Consider the following 21,046-nt stretch of genomic DNA (forward strand, 5'->3'; position numbering starts at 1 on the left):
GAAACAGTAGATTCCAGATGTTTTTACTCCTGTTTCATCCACATATTTATTGTATTGGAGCGAGCAGCAGCTGCTTTATCTGTCATTGGTTATTGGTTGGTGAGTGTTTCCTGTTTGTAGAACTGGTGGTGAACTGTAGGAACAGGTGAGTTTAGAGACTAAAAGATGATTTAAAAGCAGCTGAAGATAAAACATGAAGCTGTCGACTGTAAAGCTCACAGTCAGACCAGAGACTCCATCAGATCCATGCTGGATGCTCCAACCTCACTACAGGCCACTGGTTGCAAGGCAACCCACCACCAAATGCTCCTTCTGGAAATGGTCGCCTGAGGCAGAGGAAGCTCTGAAGGACTGCTTCCAGTCCATGGACTGTGGAGAGCTGCAGGAGGCCTGCAGTGAGGACTTAGAGGGGATCACTGGAGCACCACAGGGGACTGTGGTGCTCCAGTGAGCTGGAATCCCTGACATCAGTGGTCGATGCAAGGACCTTGAACAAACTCTGGTCCATCATGATCAATGTCCACCACCCTCTACAGGACACCATAGTCAAACAGAGAAGCTCGTTCAGTGACAGGCTGTTGTCTCTGTCCTTCTCCATGGACAAGCTGAGGAGGTCATTTGTCCCTCAGGACAAATTTCAAATTTTTTTTTGTCCCTCCATCATCATGATTATTCTGATTCAAAATTTTACCACAATTAATCCATCTGCAGCTCAGAATGACTCGCAACACTTTTCAGGCAGTTTGTCCAAGTAGAGTTACCGTCGCACAAATGGGCAGCTGATCCGGTAGTGACAGGCAGCAGAACCAACCGATAAAGATGGAAAACGCTAAACAGCACGTTGTTCCTCTCAATGGAAAATTTGAAAAAACAAAAAAAAACAAGACGGAACAGTTTATATATTATGTACACTCTGCAGGAAGGAGTTTTCTTTTCTTCTTTCTTTTTAGTATGCAGGACTGTCCCTTGGAGTGGTGGTCGGCTCATTCGGGAGCTCATGATAAGCTGACAATGCTGGCTTGTAAATATCTCACCACTTCTGCAACCACTGTTCCTTGTGAGAGAGTGTTGTCAGTTGCAGGTAACATTGTAAATAAGAAGCGAGCTCTCCCCTTGGACAATGTCAACAAATTAGTTTATCTTAGTAGCTGGTTGAAAGAGGAGTAACAGGGCCACATTAATGTGGATAAATGTTTAAAAAGAGACAAAAAGTTGTTAAGTTGTTTCAAGTTGTTTTGTCGAAACTGTTGAAGGTGTTTAATAAACACGTTAAGTGCATATATATTCCCTTCTTTCTTGAGTCTGTTTGCTCATGCAAAATGAAATTACATTAATATAGATTAAAAATGAATGATATGTAATCGGGATTAATTGAAATTAATCCACAGCAACCCTGTCATTAATCTGATTAAAACTTTGAATAATTTGACAGAACTAACATTTATATTATTATACAACTAATTCTATGTGATGAAGCTACTGGACACGGAATTTCCCACGGGATGACTAAAGTATCTAATCTAATCTGATCTAATCTAATCTAATCTAATCTAATCTACTCAGATGTGTGTGTTCAACAGGAGACCAGCAGGACCTATGTGCCACATGCCTTAATTTCAAACATGGTATTTTGCCTTCATCTGGTGGACAAACTGTGGTACTACAGATAATAAATACAATCCAGCCATCTGGTAGTGAAAGTTAGCTTAGCATTGATATGTAGCATGCCTTGGTGACTGGCTTCCCTGGAGAGTTCCATGTGTGAACAACATGGAGGAAATCTCAATCTTCTTCTGGATTGTATAATGTGCACAATGGTAGAATGTGATGATGTCCAGGCTAAATAAAATGTCCAAAGGTTGAATTGTGTGTACATTGCCTCCTGTAGTGGAATCAGTAGTATTTTGTAGCCAGATTCCCTTTCAAGAGGTAAAAACCCAATGTGGAACACTTTGGGTTCTTTGGTTCTCCAAATGTCCAAATGGAGAGTGGGCCTGTTCTATTTTTACTAGAACCTTTTTGGTAGTTCTCTAAACTCTTGGTCCAGTTCTAGTCATCTAGTTCACGTTCATCAGGTGTATGTGACTCACCTGATGCTGAAGCTCTTTTATCTTCCTCAGAAATTCTCAGGACATGTGTTTAGTCTGACTTCCTGTAGTTCACCTGCTGACCATCGACCAATCAGAGGTGATCAGCTCCACCTGTTCTCTGCCACCAACACAAAAATGTTTCATCTTTTTGTCTCACCGTTTTGACTTTAGTTTAGTTTTTGACTTTTTATTTTTTACTTTCATGTCAAACTTTTGACTTTATCAGATGTTTCAGTGTTTATCTATTTTTTAATTGTAAACAAACACATTTAGATGATGATCTGTATTTACTATGCGATAAACTTTCTTTTTATTTCAAATATTTTATATTTAAAGGAACAGTATGTATGAAATGTATTTCAATGAATCATAAAATGGCCCTGATATGTCACTAGACATGAAGAAATCATGTTCATTTCAAATACTTATATCACTGACAACAGTGGTCCGGCCAGGATATTGTCATTTAAAAGTGAAAGTTGCAGCCCTCAACTGATGTTATTGTTGTCATGTTGTGTTTTGGCCTGAGGCGCCACCCTCAAGCTATCTACTAATCACGAAGTCAGTAGAGTTTCGTCTTCCGGGTTGCCAGCTCTGCTCTAGTTACCACAGCTGCAGCTACGAACGTGTCGGATAAAACATGTATAACGTTACTAAACCTAAAAGACGTATTATGAATCCGAAATACGTCGTGACAAAGTCCGTAATGGCATGGAATTGACCCTCAACTTTTGGATGCTATATTCTACCATGTTTGTTGGTAGAGGCTAAAAGCCCCGTGCTTCCGTACATATAGACAGTGGATTTTCCATGGTCGCCCGTGCTAAATGCGTTCATAAGAAGCGCTATCGCACCACTAGCAGGGTATGAAAACAATCTATGTTCCGACTGAAATGTGGTATTACAGTACATCTTTCCGAAATATTTGGCTAATCGCCATTAGTAAATTTTTGCGATACATAATTACTTCGCAAAACATCTCTCATGAAGCATAAACTTTATTAACAGAAAAAAAAACTTACTGTGTAGGACTCGTCACTTGCCATTGGAAGCTCCTTTGTAGCAGCCTACGTTCCTGCTGGATCCTGCAGCTTAGCTGGCAACCTCGAGTCAGGGGGGAGGGGGAGGGCATACACCGTTCTACAGTATTTTGAAAGTGATTGCAGTACCAGTTTTGGCCAGTTTTGGCCACAATTCAACATACTGTTCCTTTAAAGTATTTATTATTTTTCTATTCCAATTTATTTTTAGTTGGTCAGTTTATTTTCTTTTTTATTTTGATCTCATGTCTCATATCTTATATTTTTTTTATATAGTTTTAATCTTAAAGCCTTTTACTACATAACATTTCTATGTATTCCTTTAAAACATTTGATACTATTTATTTTTACATGGAAGTTAAAACAAAAGACATTCTGTCAAAAGTTTTCTTCTCAAACATTTCATTATTTCTTTTAATATTAAATCTAATTTGTTTTCACTTCATGAGACGGATTTTTATGATTTTGACTGTTTCACTCTTATTTTTTACTTTTTCTCTCATGTTTTTCATTTTTTCTCAGTTTTCTTCTTAAACTTTTTACTTCATTTAAAAGTTTTTCTTTCAATTGTTTTTAATTTCATTTCTTTTTTAATTCATTTTATAACAGAAAGTCAAAAAAGGAACATTTTACCGTGAAATTTCTTTTATTTCAAATATTTTACTATATCACTATTCCTTTAGATTTTAGATGTTTAAATCTAATTTATTTTCACTTGGTGAGCTAAACATGGATGATTAGCTCCAAATCTTTTTGTGTGATCCAGCGTTCCCTCAGAGAGAAATGATAAGAATCCCTCAGCCTTTGCAGCTTCTAGTTCTTTTAACAAGTCTTCCAACTCTGATTTTGTGCATGTCTTTGTTAAAAATAGTTGGCCCTCTGGGCTTCCATATGTTTCCTCCAAGCGCTCCCACACCATAAACACACCTGCTCTAGGATTATTTACATGTACTCACCTTACCAGCTTGGCTTGAGCTGATGACTCGGGCTGAGCCATTTGACCAGGGGGTTGAGCTCTTCCTGATGAGATAGGTTTAACTCCCTTGTAGCTGCTAGGAAAGACGCTTTCCATGCCCAGTAATTTTCTGGGCTATCATCAAAGGCGAGGAGCCCAGAGCTCACCATCTCTCTTCTCATGAGATACCAGGCTAAGTCACAGGTTTGAGGTGTTGAAGGTGAGTATTTGTCACACTGGGCAGGGTGAGAGGCTGGAGGAGTAGCTGCTGTATATTTTATAGCATCAGGAATAAAAGGTGAATAGTTCTGCTTTGTTAAATAATACCTTTCATAGCATTCACCATTAATAGGTCTGCGTTCACTTTCCTCCTTAAAGGACTCATATAGCCTTGTCACTAAGGGGTCGGATTTTCAGAGTTTCATGATGAACAATTGGTGGCAGCAGCATAGCATCTCGAAGCTCTTGATGAACACATGTATCAAATTGTTGAGTTTCTATATAGTCTTTGGTGCATTATATTGGATCTTCAAGAGCTAAATCCTGTAACTCACCAAGAGAGTCTCTTTTTCTTTTTTAACACGTGCAGACTGGCCTCTATTGAAGCCTTTTCTTTCATCATGGCTGCCTCCTTTTCTACAAAGGATATTTTAACTTTTGCTGCTTGGGCCTTAGCTCTGGCCCTGGCCTTAGCACTCACTGATGTCCGGGATGGCGTTCTGGAGGAAGCTGAGACTCGAGACCTCATCTCCGGCTGAGACTGACGTTCTTCTTTGTCATTGTTGCTCATCTTGCGATGTTTCTGCGCACTGTTCACAGTTGTTCAATTGTCTTTTCCCGCTGAGTGGTCAACATTTTACTGTTCTGTCCTGGCTGACAGATAGCCAACAAAATGAGAGACCCAGTAGATTTGACTGAGGTTGCTTTACTGAATTTTCTCAGTTATTTTTCGTAAAACTGCAACACAGATGAAATACACAACACGTTAGAGTACAGATACATGAAATATGTTTAACACTCATTACATTCCAGTAAACACACACCATTATCCCATTAATGTACCCACACCAAACTAATCATAATATAAAATGCAGCAATAAAGATGAAAATTCACCAATACAGCACAAATGAAGCTCAACAATGAATTAAATTAGCCATAGCAGCTTAACTAGCCTCTTGCTAACGGTTAGCTTCGCGATTAATATTAGCAGTTAGCACGGTTTTCGTAACTTAAAATAAATGCCTCAAACACCACCTTGAAGGTCACAGTGCCATGAAACAACTAAAATAAACCAAGTGCATCCATACTCAGTGTTGCTGAAGGAGTCACAACCAGTAGTCCAGTTGAGGGGGGATGAGGGGGGATGAGAGGGGATGACTTCCCCCCTGAAATAAAAACGATCAAAATCATCCCCCCTGTAAAACTGCCCCCCTCTCCATCACTCCCATTTTTACAGTAAATGTTGGACATATAACTTATAATTATATGATATAGTCTAATTATTTCATCATTAGGGAGTATGCAGTCATCTGAGGGCACAACTGAGCACGCAAACATGCAATGAGCAACATGATTGTTATTTTCAATTGGTTGATGCCTGATGCCAGAGGGAGCGGCATAAAGATGCAGCAAGAGCGACATCTTGAGGAGGAGTAATAGCACTGCAAAGTCAGCATGAAACGAGCGGCTGGTCAACACGATGTCAGAGACTTTTTTTAAAAAGAAGAAAATTACAGGTGAGCTATAAATCAAGACTCGGGAATCTCATTACTTTTTATTAATCTGTAAAAGTCCACAGACTCGCCACAGGTTGCATGCACAATAACAACACAGCTAACGTTACTTTTCCAAACTCATCAGCAGTGTTGGGAGTAACGTGTTACAAAAGTAATTTAATTACCCTAATGTATTGCTTTTTGCTGTAACGTTGTAATGTAAGGCATTCCAAAAAAAAAAAAAAGGGTAATATTTTACTCGGTACAGTCAGTATCGCGCGTTACAATGCATTTTAACCCGAAATTAATTGGCGCAAATTGTAAAACGTTTCTTCCTGTACGGCTGAATCAGGCTCGACGTCGGACAGTAGCCCGTTTATAGGGGTGCTCAAACCTAAACTTTGTCCCAACACCCCTAAAAGTAATGGTTGTTTTATTTTGAAAGGGTTTGTCTATGATAAGATGACAAAAATAAAACATTCGAAGAAAGTTTGTGGTTTAAAAACAATACACACACACCCCCCAGTGATATGATCCACTTCTCTCGTTTACCCCTCCCTCCCGCACACACCTGAGGTTTGTCTGACCACCTGAGGGGCGTGGCTCCTGTAAGTTACCAAACGATCTATTTACTTTATCACTCAGCACCAACACATGACCGGAGTGGTAACACTTTATATTAAGGTACACCTATTCATCATTAACTAGTTGCTTATTAGCATGCAAATTAGTAACTTATTGGCTCTTAAATAGTCATTATTAAGAACTTATTAATGCCTTATTCTGCATGGCCTTATTATACAACCAGTAAGCCATTAACTAAGAGTTTTTCCTCAATAACCTCAGAATTATTATTTATTAGTACTAAGTTAAGAAGTTGTTGTATATGAATTACGATCTCAATATGCTTTGCTTAGTATGGACTTTCTGAGGTGGTAGTACCACAACAATAGTTAATCTCCCTTTATAACACTTAATGAATATGGTCTGTTCTTACATAACAAAACACAAAACTACAAATGTTAATAGTGTCCAAATAACTCCAAATTAAGTCTTTGTTACTTAGAATATGTTCCCATACTAAAGTGACATCCTGATCATTACTAATTCATTAATAGTTGAACACTTATTACCCAACACATGTTCCCTAATCTAAAGTTGCCTCCTTTTCACACTTACAGTTAATATATTATAGCGCATAACTACTGCAATGAACAAGTGATGGGTTACACCTTTGAAAAAAACTGATCCATCTATAGGTTCCCTCTCATTCAGTGGTAGAATAACAAAGACAGCACAAGTACAAATACCTCATTTATTAAACTACTGGTTCAGGTTTTCCCAAGGCTGACGACAAATACTGTGTGAACTTGCTGTGTAGTTTAACTTACAGGTAATGGGGTCTGCCTGAAAATTCAAACACTGACAAGTATCAGTGTATATAAACATGTCATACAATATGGTATCAAATGTATAAGCAGGTCATACTGTATGATGATAATACAGGTACTCTTGCTGAAAATCTGCCTGCTTAAAAACAAAACAAAACAGGACAATATAAAATACTGCACAATATTAAGTACAAAAATACAAAATATTGCACAATCTAAAAAATATAAAACCTGCACAACTCATTTTTCATACTGGATATTTTTTCCTAACGTCATGCGAAAGCATTCCAAGTGTTTCGTTACTGTGATGGTTTCCATGCCAATAAGTCCACTCAATTACATCTAAGTGATCCCTCATCAGTTTCTGTGTGCGGTTCCCTCTTTGTCTTCAGATAGTTGACTTGCAAATACCTGAAAATCTCTCCAGGTTTTGTGTCTGTGCACCTGTAACAGGGTCGACAAAAAAATCTTGATGGTTGACAGTCAGGTGATTGTAACCTTCATCCTGAAGACGGCGATAAGACCTCCACCCATCTGAAATGATTGAGCTTCCACGACGAACGTGCTTCTTTATTAGAGGCAAGAAATGCCTGGCTGAACGGTGATGCACAATCTTAAGAATGGGTCTCCTCCTGTCATCCTTAATCCCTAGCACTCCAAACACCCAGGAACTCCTGTTACTTGCCCGTCCTCTGTTGTACTGAAATTCACAAGAGAAAATACTTCAGAATGAGGACAATGGCACTTACAATACAATGATTCTGCAATAATGGTAGGAAATGGATCATAAGTCAAAAATTCAAAAGTTCTCTCTAGCTTTGGAGTAGTGGTGCATGCTTACAAATATTAAACTGTTCTGGGTAGGAATAATGTGGTTTCTTAAAACCGACATTCCCCTCAATTGCATCAATGAACTAAAATGTATCTTATCCCATAATGGAGTTACTTCTCGAGATACAGGAGATACACCGCCAAGCACCTCAGACAAAACAGGTTTTAAAATGTATATTGTCTCTACTTTCAGTAGCTGAGTTTAGCACAGACTTAACCAACAACAAATACACATTTTTAGACACAAAATCATATATTTGGCATCAAAGTAATAATCACAAGTGTTTAAGTAACTTTCATACCTTTCTTTTATGGCCAAATTTGCTTTCATCTGTCACAACAAATCTCTCTTCGCCCAACAGTCTGCTTGCCTCTTCTGATTCTTTTCATTCCCGATTTGCAAACAACTGCATCGGTCGGAAAAAGGCGCAAAGTGACCCGCTTTGTAGAGTAATGACTGACATAACAATCTACCAATCCGTAGCCGTGCTCCTCCGATGTGTTGCTCTTATCCAATCATTGACTGTTACTATGCTGTCATGTGACATCCTCATCCAAAGGGAGCCACCAGTCACGTCAAAGATCTGGAGATATTTGCCGTTTCGTTCACCACTTCGAGAGTGAAGAGGGAAATTCGTGTAACAAAAATGGTAAGTGAAGCGCGAGCCTGTTAATTGAAACTCCCCCCGAGTTTTTGTAAGCGCATCATAACACCCGTCTCCGGGCCGTTTACATAGTTAATGAGTAGTAAATCCTCCTATTTATCTGCAGTGTAGGCTAATTAGCTAATGTAATGTTAAGCTAGCCGAGTGCGTGAATGTGCACGTGAGCTGGGTGAATAGTAGGAAAGAAACAGTAACATTAACATAAAATGTGAATGTAGGTGCATGTAATGCTTTATTTAATGAAAAATAAATTATGCACTATGCAGTCATTAGTACAAGAAGAGCTTTTGAATCTTGTGTAGATTATCTAAGTTACATTTTACCGGTTATAGTGACATGAATTTGTTTTATATTATTACAGCCTAAGGCCAAGAAGAAGGTGACCAAAAATGATCTGGATGGTAAATTTTTCTTTGTCAACACTCAAGGAACTTTAATACTAATACTAGCCTGTCCAAATATGTTTAAACATTTAAAGTCCTCTATGTATATGTTGATATGTTGTACCTATGCCGTACTGTAGGTCCTGAAGATAAAGGAAGCTCTGCTCCAAGTTGCAGCAGTATAAGCAGCATTGGATCAGGTAATGATTTCTCATTTTCTAGCAGTGTATCTTTGTGGTCTAAAATTATAAAGTTTAATTTCTTGCTAGTGATTCTTCTGCCTGAGATTAAAGTTGTTGGCAGATTTACCATATCTGGTCCTCTACCTTTGTTGCATGCATGTCATTCTCTCTCTCTCTCTCTCTCTCATGATTATGATTGTCAAATCATAATCTTTTTTGTATCCTGCTCTCATTTTTGTTCCTAGAAGTCAGGATCCAATGGCAAGAAAAATTAATAATGGATCTTGAGCAAGAGCACAATTTCTTGCGTGAGCAAATAATGGGAAAGAAGAGATCATGTGAGTGATTTTGGAGCAACTTGTATCTGCAAAATATAATGTAATTGTAATGAAAGGTGTGATATATCTTCATAACAATCTGATCTTTGTCTCATCTATCCTCTATTTGATCAAAGCTCAACCAAAAGTATTTACTTTGGAAGACGACGATAAGGATGACGATGGCAACATGGAAGATGACGTCATTCCCCAATCTTCTCCAGACATCAGTGAGTCCTCAGACAGTGATGTTGTCATCCAAAAACAGAAGACACGTCGGACACAGCCACCTGCATCTGCAACTGTGGCTGTGCCTGGAAAAGCTCATGTGAGAGGTAAGAATGGCATAACTTCAACCACCCGCCCTGTTAGCAACAAGTGGTCATGAAAAGTAATTATTAATAAAAGCTTTGGAAGAACTGTTAAAAATATGTCCTGAAGTAATTATGAGGCAAAAATACAGATCTTCAGTTCTAGTTTCTGAATATACTAGGAATTTGAGACAGATGTATTGCTAGAAAGATTTGTCTCTCAGAAGTAAACATAGTTCTGAACCGTAAGACTTACCAACTAAACAGATCTTACAGAGTATCATTTTTGTATTGAATTCTGAACCACATATTGTGCATGGAATCATATCAGGAGATGAGCAGATTGTCTCATTCCTAGAATATGCTTCATACTTTTATCAAAAGAGAAATTACCAGTTTTAGCAATTTCAGCTGACCTTAAGCCGTTGTTTGTGCTCATTTCTCGTGTTCTTTTGTTTTTGTTTTATATATATTTTTAGTGAAAGGGCCAGCTGAGGTTATCAGCAGATATAAAAAAGTCTTGAAAAGCTTAAGCAAAGTCTGCACCATGACTGCAGCCTTCAGAATCAACGGCGTGGACCGGGGAACCATCAAGATGACTGCTGCAATTGCAGAGCTCAGCATTGTGGATCCTGAAACCTTCAAGACTTTGAAGTATGATCCTGCAACTGAGACCCTGCAGTCCTTTGCTCAGAGATGTGCAACCCACATTACCCCTGAGAAGAAGAGCATTATCGAGGACATGAAGGTTAAAAGTCAACTCCTCCCCTTATTGATGAAATATTAAGACCTGATGCAGTAATTGTAGAGCAAGTTTAGGCTGTGAAAGTGCAATGTTTGTACAGTTCAGTACATTTGTTCTAAGCGCTGACAAGTGTAGTTTAGATGATAAAGAGCAAGTTCATATTGAGTTGTGCAGGTTTTATATTTTTTAGATTGTGCAATATTTTGTATTTTTGTACTTAATATTGTGCAGTATTTTATATTGTCCTGTTTTGTTTTGTTTTTAAGCAGGCAGATTTTCAGCAAGAGTACCTGTATTATCATCATACAGTATGACCTGCTTATACATTTGATACCATATTGTATGACATGTTTATATACACTGATACTTGTCAGTGTTTGAATTTTCAGGCAGACCCCATTACCTGTAAGTTAAACTACACAGCAAGTTCACACAGTATTTGTCGTCAGCCTTGGGAAAACCTGAACCAGTAGTTTAATAAATGAGGTATTTGTACTTGTGCTGTCTTTGTTATTCTACCACTGAATGAGAGGGAACCTATAGATGGATCAGTTTTTTTCAAAGGTGTAACCCATCACTTGTTCATTGCAGTAGTTATGCGCTATAATATATTAACTGTAAGTGTGAAAAGGAGGCAACTTTAGATTAGGGAACATGTGTTGGGTAATAAGTGTTCAACTATTAATGAATTAGTAATGATCAGGATGTCACTTTAGTATGGGAACATATTCTAAGTAACAAAGACTTAATTTGGAGTTATTTGGACACTATTAACATTTGTAGTTTTGTGTTTTGTTATGTAAGAACAGACCATATTCATTAAGTGTTATAAAGGGAGATTAACTATTGTTGTGGTACTACCACCTTAGAAAGTCCATACTACGCAAAGCATATTGAGATCGTAATTCATATACAACAACTTCTTAACTTAGTACGAATAAATAATAATTCTGAGGTTATTGAGGAAAAACTCTTAGTTAATGGCTTACTGGTTGTATAATAAGGCCATGCAGAATAAGGCATTAATAAGTTCTTAATAATGACTATTTAAGAGCCAATAAGTTACTAATTTGCATGCTAATAAGCAACTAGTTAATGATGAATAGGTGTACCTTAATATAAAGTGTTACCCCTTAGGAAGATTGGGAAATTAAGAAAAATTGTGATTGGATAATATTTTTCTTCCTGGTAGTCTAGGGGTTGCTTTTTTGACGTTTATTGACCTTAAGTTTGTTTTGCACGTATTGTTCCTACCTCATCTTCTTATTTAAATGCAATTTTTTCTTTATTTTGTAAACTGTGCCTATTACATTCTTCAGTTGTTAGCCTTAAGCCTAGGAGCATAATAAGATACATTTTGTAGCAGCCCCCGGCGTTAAGAAGAACCACAGTGGAGAGTTTCTGACGGGTGCACGTTTTTATTCCTTTGGAATGTCTTTAAGCACCGTGAAAACTGAAGAAAACAAAATAAATATTCACTACCCATGTAAACAATGCATAAGATTGCTATGAAATATTTCACACGTATTCAAATTCACCCGTTCAAGAATTGAACTTCAAAATTAATATAGTTCAAATATTCAAATGTGAAAACTGGGATCTTAAACATTTCCAGTTCATAGAACAATATCACATATATCTCATATTGACATGGCTTCACAGTACAAATACATATTACATTTTATACCTTGCTCCGCTTAACCAAGGGATGCGAACTCCCGCGACCGCTAGTGTCAAATGTTCCCTGTAGCGCACACTCGCACATGCTAAACAAACAAAATAAAACACATTCAACAACTGTGCGCACATTTCCACATTCAATGTAACATAATGTATAACTGACAATAAATTTCTGTAACGTACCATGTAAATTTCCACAGAGGCATAAAAACAAACTGAGGGGCGAACTCTTATTCTTGCCGATCTCCCGCTCTGTGTCACCTTAACTCGTGACCGCCCCAAAACGTAAACAACAAACCACAGTTCCGACCCCGTTACATGAATGAGTCGTTAATAACTGCTCAAGCGGCCACTTACACTCCCACCAAATCATATTATGATGAATGAACTCAACAAGGTGAATAAACAATGAAGCATATATGATTTCTTGACTATAACATGACACACATGAACCTATTGGTGAATCACATAAAGACAGACTTTGAATGGGTGTAATAAACAAATTAACACATCATATCAAAGTGTGTGCTTAAAGTGACAGTTGATTATGCACTTTCAATGAGGAGAACTAATTTTTGGATTGGTCTCACTATAAATGAGGGTTTAGAGGGACAGTCTTTTTTCTTTGTCCATCTCCGATCCCCTACTTGCACCTTGACTTGACGAACTAAACCATCACTCCCTTCTAGGGTTTCAACCACTCTTCCCAGGTGCCATTCATTCCTTGGGAGTAGGTCTTCCTTGATAATGACTATGTCGTTCACTTTCAGGTTGCGTCGAGGTATATGCCACTTTTGCCTTAAAGATGCGTTCAGGAGATATTCTTTTCTCCACCTGCTCCAAAACTGCTCCACCAAGTACTGTACTCGACGCCATCTCTTCGCAGCATACATATCCTCTCTCACGAACTTTCCAGGAGGTGGCAAGGCAACCTTTGATTTCATCAAGATCAGGTGGTTAGGTGTTAAGGGTTCCAGTGACTTGGGGTCACTGATTGAGTCAACACTTAAAGGACGGCTGTTTACGATGGCCATTGCTTCATAAAACAGTGTTCTCAGTGAGATATCGTCCAGTCTACCTGGACACTGAGCGATTGTGACCTTAAGCACGTTGCGGATGGTACGAATTTGCCGCTCCCAGACTCCTCCTGCATGGCTTGCCGAAGGAGCATTGAAAATGAACTCGCATTGTCTGTCTGCCAGGAAAGCTTCTAGTACCTTGGTGTTGCACTGTTTGAGGGCTTCCTTGAGCTCATTCTTAGCCCCCACAAAGTTTGTGCCCTGATCGCAATGGAGCTGGGACACTGCTCCTCTAAGGCTAATAAAGCATCTCAGAGCGTTGATGAAAGCGTCTGTGGACAAATCTTCTAGCATCTCGATGTGGACTGCTCGAGATGACAAACAGGTCAGAATAAGTCCATATCTTTTGTACTCCTTGCGGCTCCTTTTTATCACAAATGGGCCGAAACAATCCATTCCGCAGAATGTAAAGGGAGCTGAAGCTTCACACCTTTCCTTGGGAAGTTCTGACATTCTTTGCTCTTCAACTGGTCGTCTGAGCCTTCGGCACTGCACACATTCTTGTATCATTTTGGCCACCATCTTGCTCCCACCAACAACCCAAAATCCATTAGCTCTGAGCTCCGTTAGTGTTTGGCCTCGGCCTTGATGGCAGATTTGGGCATGATAGTGAGCCAAGATCAACCTTGTGATGTGACAGTCCTTTGGGAGAATAACAGGATGCTTTAGTTCTTGACTTATTGTTGAGTTTTTTAGTCTCCCACCGACACAAATGAGTCCTGCTTCAAGGATGGGATCAAGGCAGTACAGCGGGCTTGAGCTTGGGAGACAGTCTTTATGTGGACTCTGCAGCACCTTTAATTCTTGAGCATACGCTTGCTGCTGGACAAGTTTAATGACTGTTTCAATGGCTCTCCTACGCTCTTCAACAGTCACCAGATCACCATGGGTTTTCGCCTTGGATCCAAGTCTCTTAATCCTTGAGATGACTTTAACAAGTGTTGTCCAGGTGGAAAACCGGTTGAGGCGACTTAGGACATCCTTTGACTCTCTGACCTGTGTTGTAAACACATGAACTGACTTAACTTCTGGGTCACCAACAAGAAGATACGTGGAGGGATTAGGTGATGGGCACACCTCTTGTTCCCATAAGAACTTGGGTCCTGACAACCAGTTGGTTAAGGAGATGTCTGTAGCATCAAGACCTCTGGAGGCGTGGTCAGCGGGGTTTTGCGCAGTATCTACATAGTGCCATTGATTTGGATTGGTAATTTCTCTGATCAGTTGAACTCGGTTTGCGACAAACACATGGAACCTCCTTGCCTCGTTGTTAATGTAGGCCAGCACCACCTGAGAGTCAGTCCAGAAGAATTCTTCGTCGATTGTCATCTCAAGCTCTGATTTCAGCATGACACTCATTTTGGATGAAGTAACCGCAGCCGACAGCTCCAATCTTGGGATGCTGGTGATTTTTGTTGGTGCAACTCTTGCTTTTGCCATTACCAGACTGCAGTGAACCTCATTTTTGCTGGTTTTGTATCTAAGGTAGGAACAGGAGCCATATCCAGTGTTACTGGCGTCAGAAAAGTGGTGTAACTCCGCTTTAACAACTTCACCAAAGTTCAGAGGGCGGTAACATCGAGGTATGGTGACTTCTTTCAACTGGCTCAGCCCTTTTTTCCACTTTTCCCACCGTGGACGTAGGGTCTCTGGGATTGGATCGTCCCAGTTGATGCCTCGGCGGCACAACTCCTGTAGGATGGACTTCCCACTAAGGGTGAAGGGAGCTACGAACCCAAGTGGGTCATAAAGGGAAGCGACAACTGATAAGACACCTCGGCGAGTTGGGGAGTGGTCCTTTGCATTCATGTTAAAACTGAATGTGTCGTTTTTCATCGACCATTGTATGCCAAGCACATGCCCATCTGGTGCTGCATCTGGATGGAGAGGTAGAGGGTCAGTGGTTGTTGCCCTTTCAGAGGGTGCAACACAAGAGAGGGCCTCCATTTGGTTTGAGTTGAACTTATGCAGGTGTAAACCTGCACCTTTGCACAACTCTCGAGTGTTAACAATCAGTTCTTTAGCTTCCTCAACTGTTGCTACACTAGTTAAACCATCATCCACGTAAAAATTCTTTTCAATGAATGCTGATGCAACAGGTTGATCCACCTTGTGTTGTTGGGCTAGATACTTCAGACTAAAGTTGGCGCATCCTGGGGAGGAAGCAGCACCGAAAAGATGGACCGTCATCCTATATTCTTTCGGCTCGGCTTCCAAATCTCCGCCCTCCCACCAAAGGAATCTTAAGTAGTTGCGAACTTCTGGTGAGACATAAAACTGGTGAAACATTCTTTCAATGTCACAGGTCACAGCAACTGCTTCTTTTCTAAATCGACAAAGAACGCCCACTAGAGGATTGATGAGGTCAGGGCCTGTTAGCAGAGTATCGTTGAGAGAGACGCCTTTGAATTTCGCTGAGCAATCAAAAACAACTCTCAATTTGTCTGGCTTCCTGGGGTGGTACACCCCGTGGTGTGGGATGTACCACACAGGCTCCCCCTCAGAGACCTCAGGGGCCGGCTCAGCATTACCTTTGCTGATGATATCCTCCATGAAGGATATGTAATGGTTGCGATACTGTTCATTGGCCTTTAACTTTCGCTTAAGGTGTTGCAACCGAACAGTAGCCAGCCTTCTGTTGTTGGGCAATGATGGTGGGATGCTGCTCTTGAAAGGAAGTGGCATCATGTAATGTCCATCTTCCTTGTGCTTAATGTTGTCATTGAGAAATTGCAAGAAGTGAACATCCTCTTGAGACACATGTTTGTCTTCATAACTTCTCTCATTGAAATCAGATTCCAGGACCTTCAGTACGTCTGTGGTAGATGGTACTGGTATTTCTTTTACTGCGACTCTATGCACGAAACTCTGGTTTCCTTGTCTATCTAAGTGGGGATTGGCAGACCCTATAATGCTCCATCCCAGCACAGTTCTTTGTGCAAAAGGCTCATTTTCATCACCCATGATGACCTCTAAGGGAGCCAGTGCTGAAGGGCAATCATAGCCAATTAGCAACCCCACCTCACAGTCTTGGAGTGGTGGTAACTCAGTGGTTAAGTGTTGTAGATGAGGCCACTGGAGTGCTGTAGCTTCAGTAGGGATATGGGACTTATCGATCGGGATGAAGTCTCGTGTGTAAGCTTGTTGCAGCTGAACACTAAATTCAGAGTTGAAACCACGAACCTGAAGCCCATTGACAATTTCACTCGCTATAACTGTGTTAACAGCTGTCATTGTGCTGAGTTTGAGCTGCACTGACTGAGTGTTCACGTTTAATTCAGTGACTATGTCCTCTAAGATAAATGTTGAGTCGCTTTGTGTGTCGAGCAGAGCATAAGTGAGAATTTCTCTTTGGGGCTCTAACTTTGATGACACAAGAACTGGTACTATGCTAGAGGTGGCGGAAGTGTGTTGCGTCAGTGCATGAGTCATGACCTTGCTGATTTCTCTTTCTTTGCTATTGTTTTCTGTGGCAACGGAATTCTCACTCACCCTTTCAGCAGGTCTCTCGAAGTGTAAGCAAGTTGGATGACGCTTACCACAAGTGCTGCATATGTGTTTCCTTTTACAGTCCTTGGTGACGTGACCCTTTCTTAAACATCCAAAGCAAAGATGATTTTCATGAATGAAGGCTTTCTTCTCATCTGCGGTCTTTTTCGCAAAGGTGGGACACTTAGCTACACCATGAGTTTCATCTTTGCAAACTAAGCAAGGTGGCTTGGACTTTGAGCTTTCTAATAGCCTTGAAGTTGAATTTTTGCTTTGAATGCTTGTATTAAGCACTTTCACTCTTTTTGGGAGTCTCTCATCTGTTGCTTTAACGTTCATCAAAAGGGGGGAGGCAATTGGGTTGCACGCTATACGTGCTTCTCTTTGCATGAACTCTGTGAAGCATGCGAAACTCGGATAATCTCCTGATTTATCCAACTCCTCCACAACAATACGACTCCACCTGCGCACTATCCAGTCGGGCAGTTTTTTAAGAAGCTTGTGATTTTCCTCACAATCATTTAGGATGGCCAGGCCTTTGACATGAGGAATAGCCTCAACACAACCTTGAAGGAAGTCAGCGAACTCTCTTAGTGCTGTGGGATCGTTTGCAGCGATCTTGGGCCATTTTGTAAGTCTTTCTCTGAAGGCTCTTTGGACAATGAATGGACTTCCATACCTATCTTGTAGGACAGCCCAGGCTCCTCGATATGCATCTTCTGAGTTTCGAAAGAGGAAACCTTCTATGGCCTTGCGCGCATCTCCTGCCAGATAATTTTTCAAGTAAAGCATTTTTTCACCCTCTGGGATGGGCCTCTGATCAACAAGAGCCATGAAGGATATTTTCCAGTCTATAAACTTTAAAGGGTCTCCAGAGAAAACTGTTGGTTCTGGGACTGGAAGACGGTTTAAAGTGAGTGTGCTTGCAATTGCCTGGGCTAAGCTCACCTCCTCCTTAGTCATTGTCAGTTCAGGGGGTTTAGGATGGGGCTGGAATGGTGCAGCTTCTGGATCTAGAGATGTTTTTAAATCAGTGTTATGGCAGCTATATAATGATTTGGGCTGAATCTCTTCTTCACAGTGTGCCAAACTGTCAAAACTGTTGTATGCTCGTACACGGGCTGCTGCTACCTTTACCTCATTGTCTGCTTGCAACTTTTGTAATCTTGATTTTTCTTCCTCTAGTCTTTGTCTCATTTCAGCTTCCCTTTGCTTCATTTCTGCCAGCATTTGTGCCTCTTTTATCTTCCATTCACTCTCGAGCTTGTCAAGTTTTGCCTGTTGTGCATGTAATTCTTCCATGACTTTTGCTCGTTCTAAGTTAGCAGCCAATTCCGCTTCTGCGTCTGCACGTTTGCTGGAGGCTCTGGAGGGGGTGCTTGAGTTGGTGTCTGATTCTTGTAAAGACTTTGAGCCCACGGTTTCTGTTATTGTATTCCCAAAGATGGACCCATATTCATTCTTATTTAACACCATCCTCACTCTTTCTTTCTCGAGATGGTCCTTGAAAGTCTCACTTACACTCTCTAAACGTCTGCTGACAAGTTCACAAATCTCAGTTGTCAGAATTGCACATGCATCCATCTTCTTAGCAATATCCGGAGTGGTAGTTTGGTTACGTCGAATTGGTTCATAGTGTTGAAGTACAACAGCGTGTTTGGATTTTATATTGCTTTGCATCACATCAAGGTCTTCAAGTGAGCAGAAGGTCTTTAGTCTCACTCTGATCTCTTTGGCTGCATGTCTCCAGGAATCATAGACTTTATTGAAAGCCTTTTCATTTTTCTTTGCTTCCTGTTCATGCAACTCTTGGCCCTTCACTGTCAAACTTCGCTCACGAGAGCTGGACCTGACCTGTTGTGTTTCTAGGGGGATCTCTATTTCTTCTGCAGGCAATGACATCTTATTGTTCTAGTATAACTGTTTACACTATTGTAGTGGGGTTTTTTGTTTTGTTTTTTAATATCTAGACCAAAACTACATGAGCGATGGCTTTTAAACTACATATTACCACTCAGGAGAGACATTAACACTTTAAACACACACTAGGGTCCCAGAAAAGGATAGCACAAATGTCATAAACCAGAAGATTGCTTGCCACTTAGTGTCAAATAATTTTTCCCTTTTTCTTGAACTGTCACTAGGCACAGGAGTCAATCTGCATGAGCTGAATGATCTTATCTGCCCTTAAACACTATTACATTACAACCTTTGTTTGTATTGTTGTATACACAGCACTTGACATTCTTTAAGTGGTTCAAAAAAAAAACAGTCACTGAGTTTCTTAAATGTCCCACATCTTATGATGTTGAATAGCTTTAATTCTTTTTACCGCACCAGTTTGATTATGCATATGTCTGCATCATTTTCATTTTTTTTTTTTTTTTAACATTCTGACACAAACGTGAGTACATTAGAGAATAGAATACATGTTGTCAAAGTCTCACACTGCAGCGGTGGCATCCAGGACCTCGGGTGTCTTGCGTCTCCTTGCTGTTGCTAGGCGCGATGGATAACTCCGATACAGCGACAAGTTTTCACTGTAGCAGCCCCCGGCGTTAAGAAGAACCACAGTGGAGAGTTTCTGACGGGTGCACGTTTTTATTCCTTTGGAATGTCTTTAAGCACCGTGAAAACTGAAGAAAACAAAATAAATATTCACTACCCATGTAAACAATGCATAAGATTGCTATGAAATATTTCACACGTATTCAAATTCACCCGTTCAAGAATTGAACTTCAAAATTAATATAGTTCAAATATTCAAATGTGAAAACTGGGATCTTAAACATTTCCAGTTCATAGAACAATATCACATATATCTCATATTGACATGGCTTCACAGTACAAATACATATTACATTTTATACCTTGCTCCGCTTAACCAAGGGATGCGAACTCCCGCGACCGCTAGTGTCAAATGTTCCCTGTAGCGCACACTCGCACATGCTAAACAAACAAAATAAAACACATTCAACAACTGTGCGCACATTTCCACATTCAATGTAACATAATGTATAACTGACAATAAATTTCTGTAACGTACCATGTAAATTTCCACAGAGGCATAAAAACAAACTGAGGGGCAAACTCTTATTCTTGCCGATCTCCCGCTCTGTGTCACCTTAACTCGTGACCGCCCCAAAACGTAAACAACAAACCACAGTTCCGACCCCGTTACATGAATGAGTCGTTAATAACTGCTCAAGCGGCCACTTACACATTTAGAATAAGTATATATATATTTCCAGTTATTTTGATGAAAGTAACTTCAAAGTAATGCAGTAGTAGTGTAACGCATTACAATTCAGAGACAGTAATATTATAATGTAACGAATTACTTTGAAATGACAGTAACAAGTAATACATAATGTATTACGTTTTTGAAGTAACCTCAACACTGCTCATCAGGCAACAAAAACAAGTGAAGATCTTGTGTTGTAAAATGTTGTTTACAACTTGACTACTGGTCACAACTATATAAGAAACTACTAAAATCAATGTAAACTAAATGTAAATGTGTTGGAAACAAGTTGACTAAAGAGGTGAACCAAATAATAATACTAATCATTTTCTAACTGGTGTTTTACAAGCAGTCAGTTTGAGGCGGGAGGACAGAAGGTTCAGTGAACACGAAGACAACACGTTAAGAGGCTGAACTCACGCTAAACATCCACAAACATTCAGGACCGGGTTCGAGTCCAGCTGAGAGCTCCGTCATCTTCATACAACCTGGAATATTATTTAGTTTTTAGTCCATGAGACAAATTATTTATTGATTGATTTGAAGAAATCTTCAGACTTTTAATCTGAGTCATGAAACGTTTGTGTTGACTCCTCCTCCAAACACCTGGCAGGTAGTTTCCTGGTTTCAGTTTAGTTTCTCTTTCTCCAGGATCGTGTCACAGATATTTTTCTCTCCGTGTCAAACTCCGTCTGAAGGTAATGAAGCAGTTTTGAATGTTTTCTTGGTTAACATCAGATGTCAGCAGCTCAGCTCCAACAGAAGCAGCAGAAATCTGCAGCTCCATAAATTCACGTTAATCTGAGTCAGAGCTGAAAGTCCAGAGTCTGGAGGAGGACTAGTATGAAACTGATCCGCCATTTCTAGTCTCTGCGTGATCAGCGCCAGACCTGCTTCCTAAATATGATTTCAACTTATTTGATTATTT

At 40.0% G+C, this 21,046-nt stretch overlaps 1 protein-coding gene across 1 annotated transcript; it reads left to right on the forward strand.

The window, feature by feature from the left end:
- Positions 1–193: 193 nt before the first annotated feature.
- LOC311495003 (coiled-coil domain-containing protein 106-like) lies at positions 194–10,668 on the forward strand (the record flags this gene model as incomplete). Its single annotated transcript, XM_084554285.1, has 4 exons — positions 194–395; positions 9,499–9,591; positions 9,708–9,905; positions 10,361–10,668. The coding sequence occupies 4 exons, from the start codon at positions 194–196 to the stop codon at positions 10,666–10,668; spliced, it is 801 nt and encodes a 266-aa protein (XP_084410411.1).
- Between the last annotated feature and the right edge of the window lie 10,378 nt (positions 10,669–21,046).

This window comes from Chelon labrosus (genome assembly GCF_963514085.1).
Source record: "Chelon labrosus genome assembly, chromosome: 10".
Classification (NCBI taxonomy): domain Eukaryota; kingdom Metazoa; phylum Chordata; class Actinopteri; order Mugiliformes; family Mugilidae; genus Chelon; species Chelon labrosus.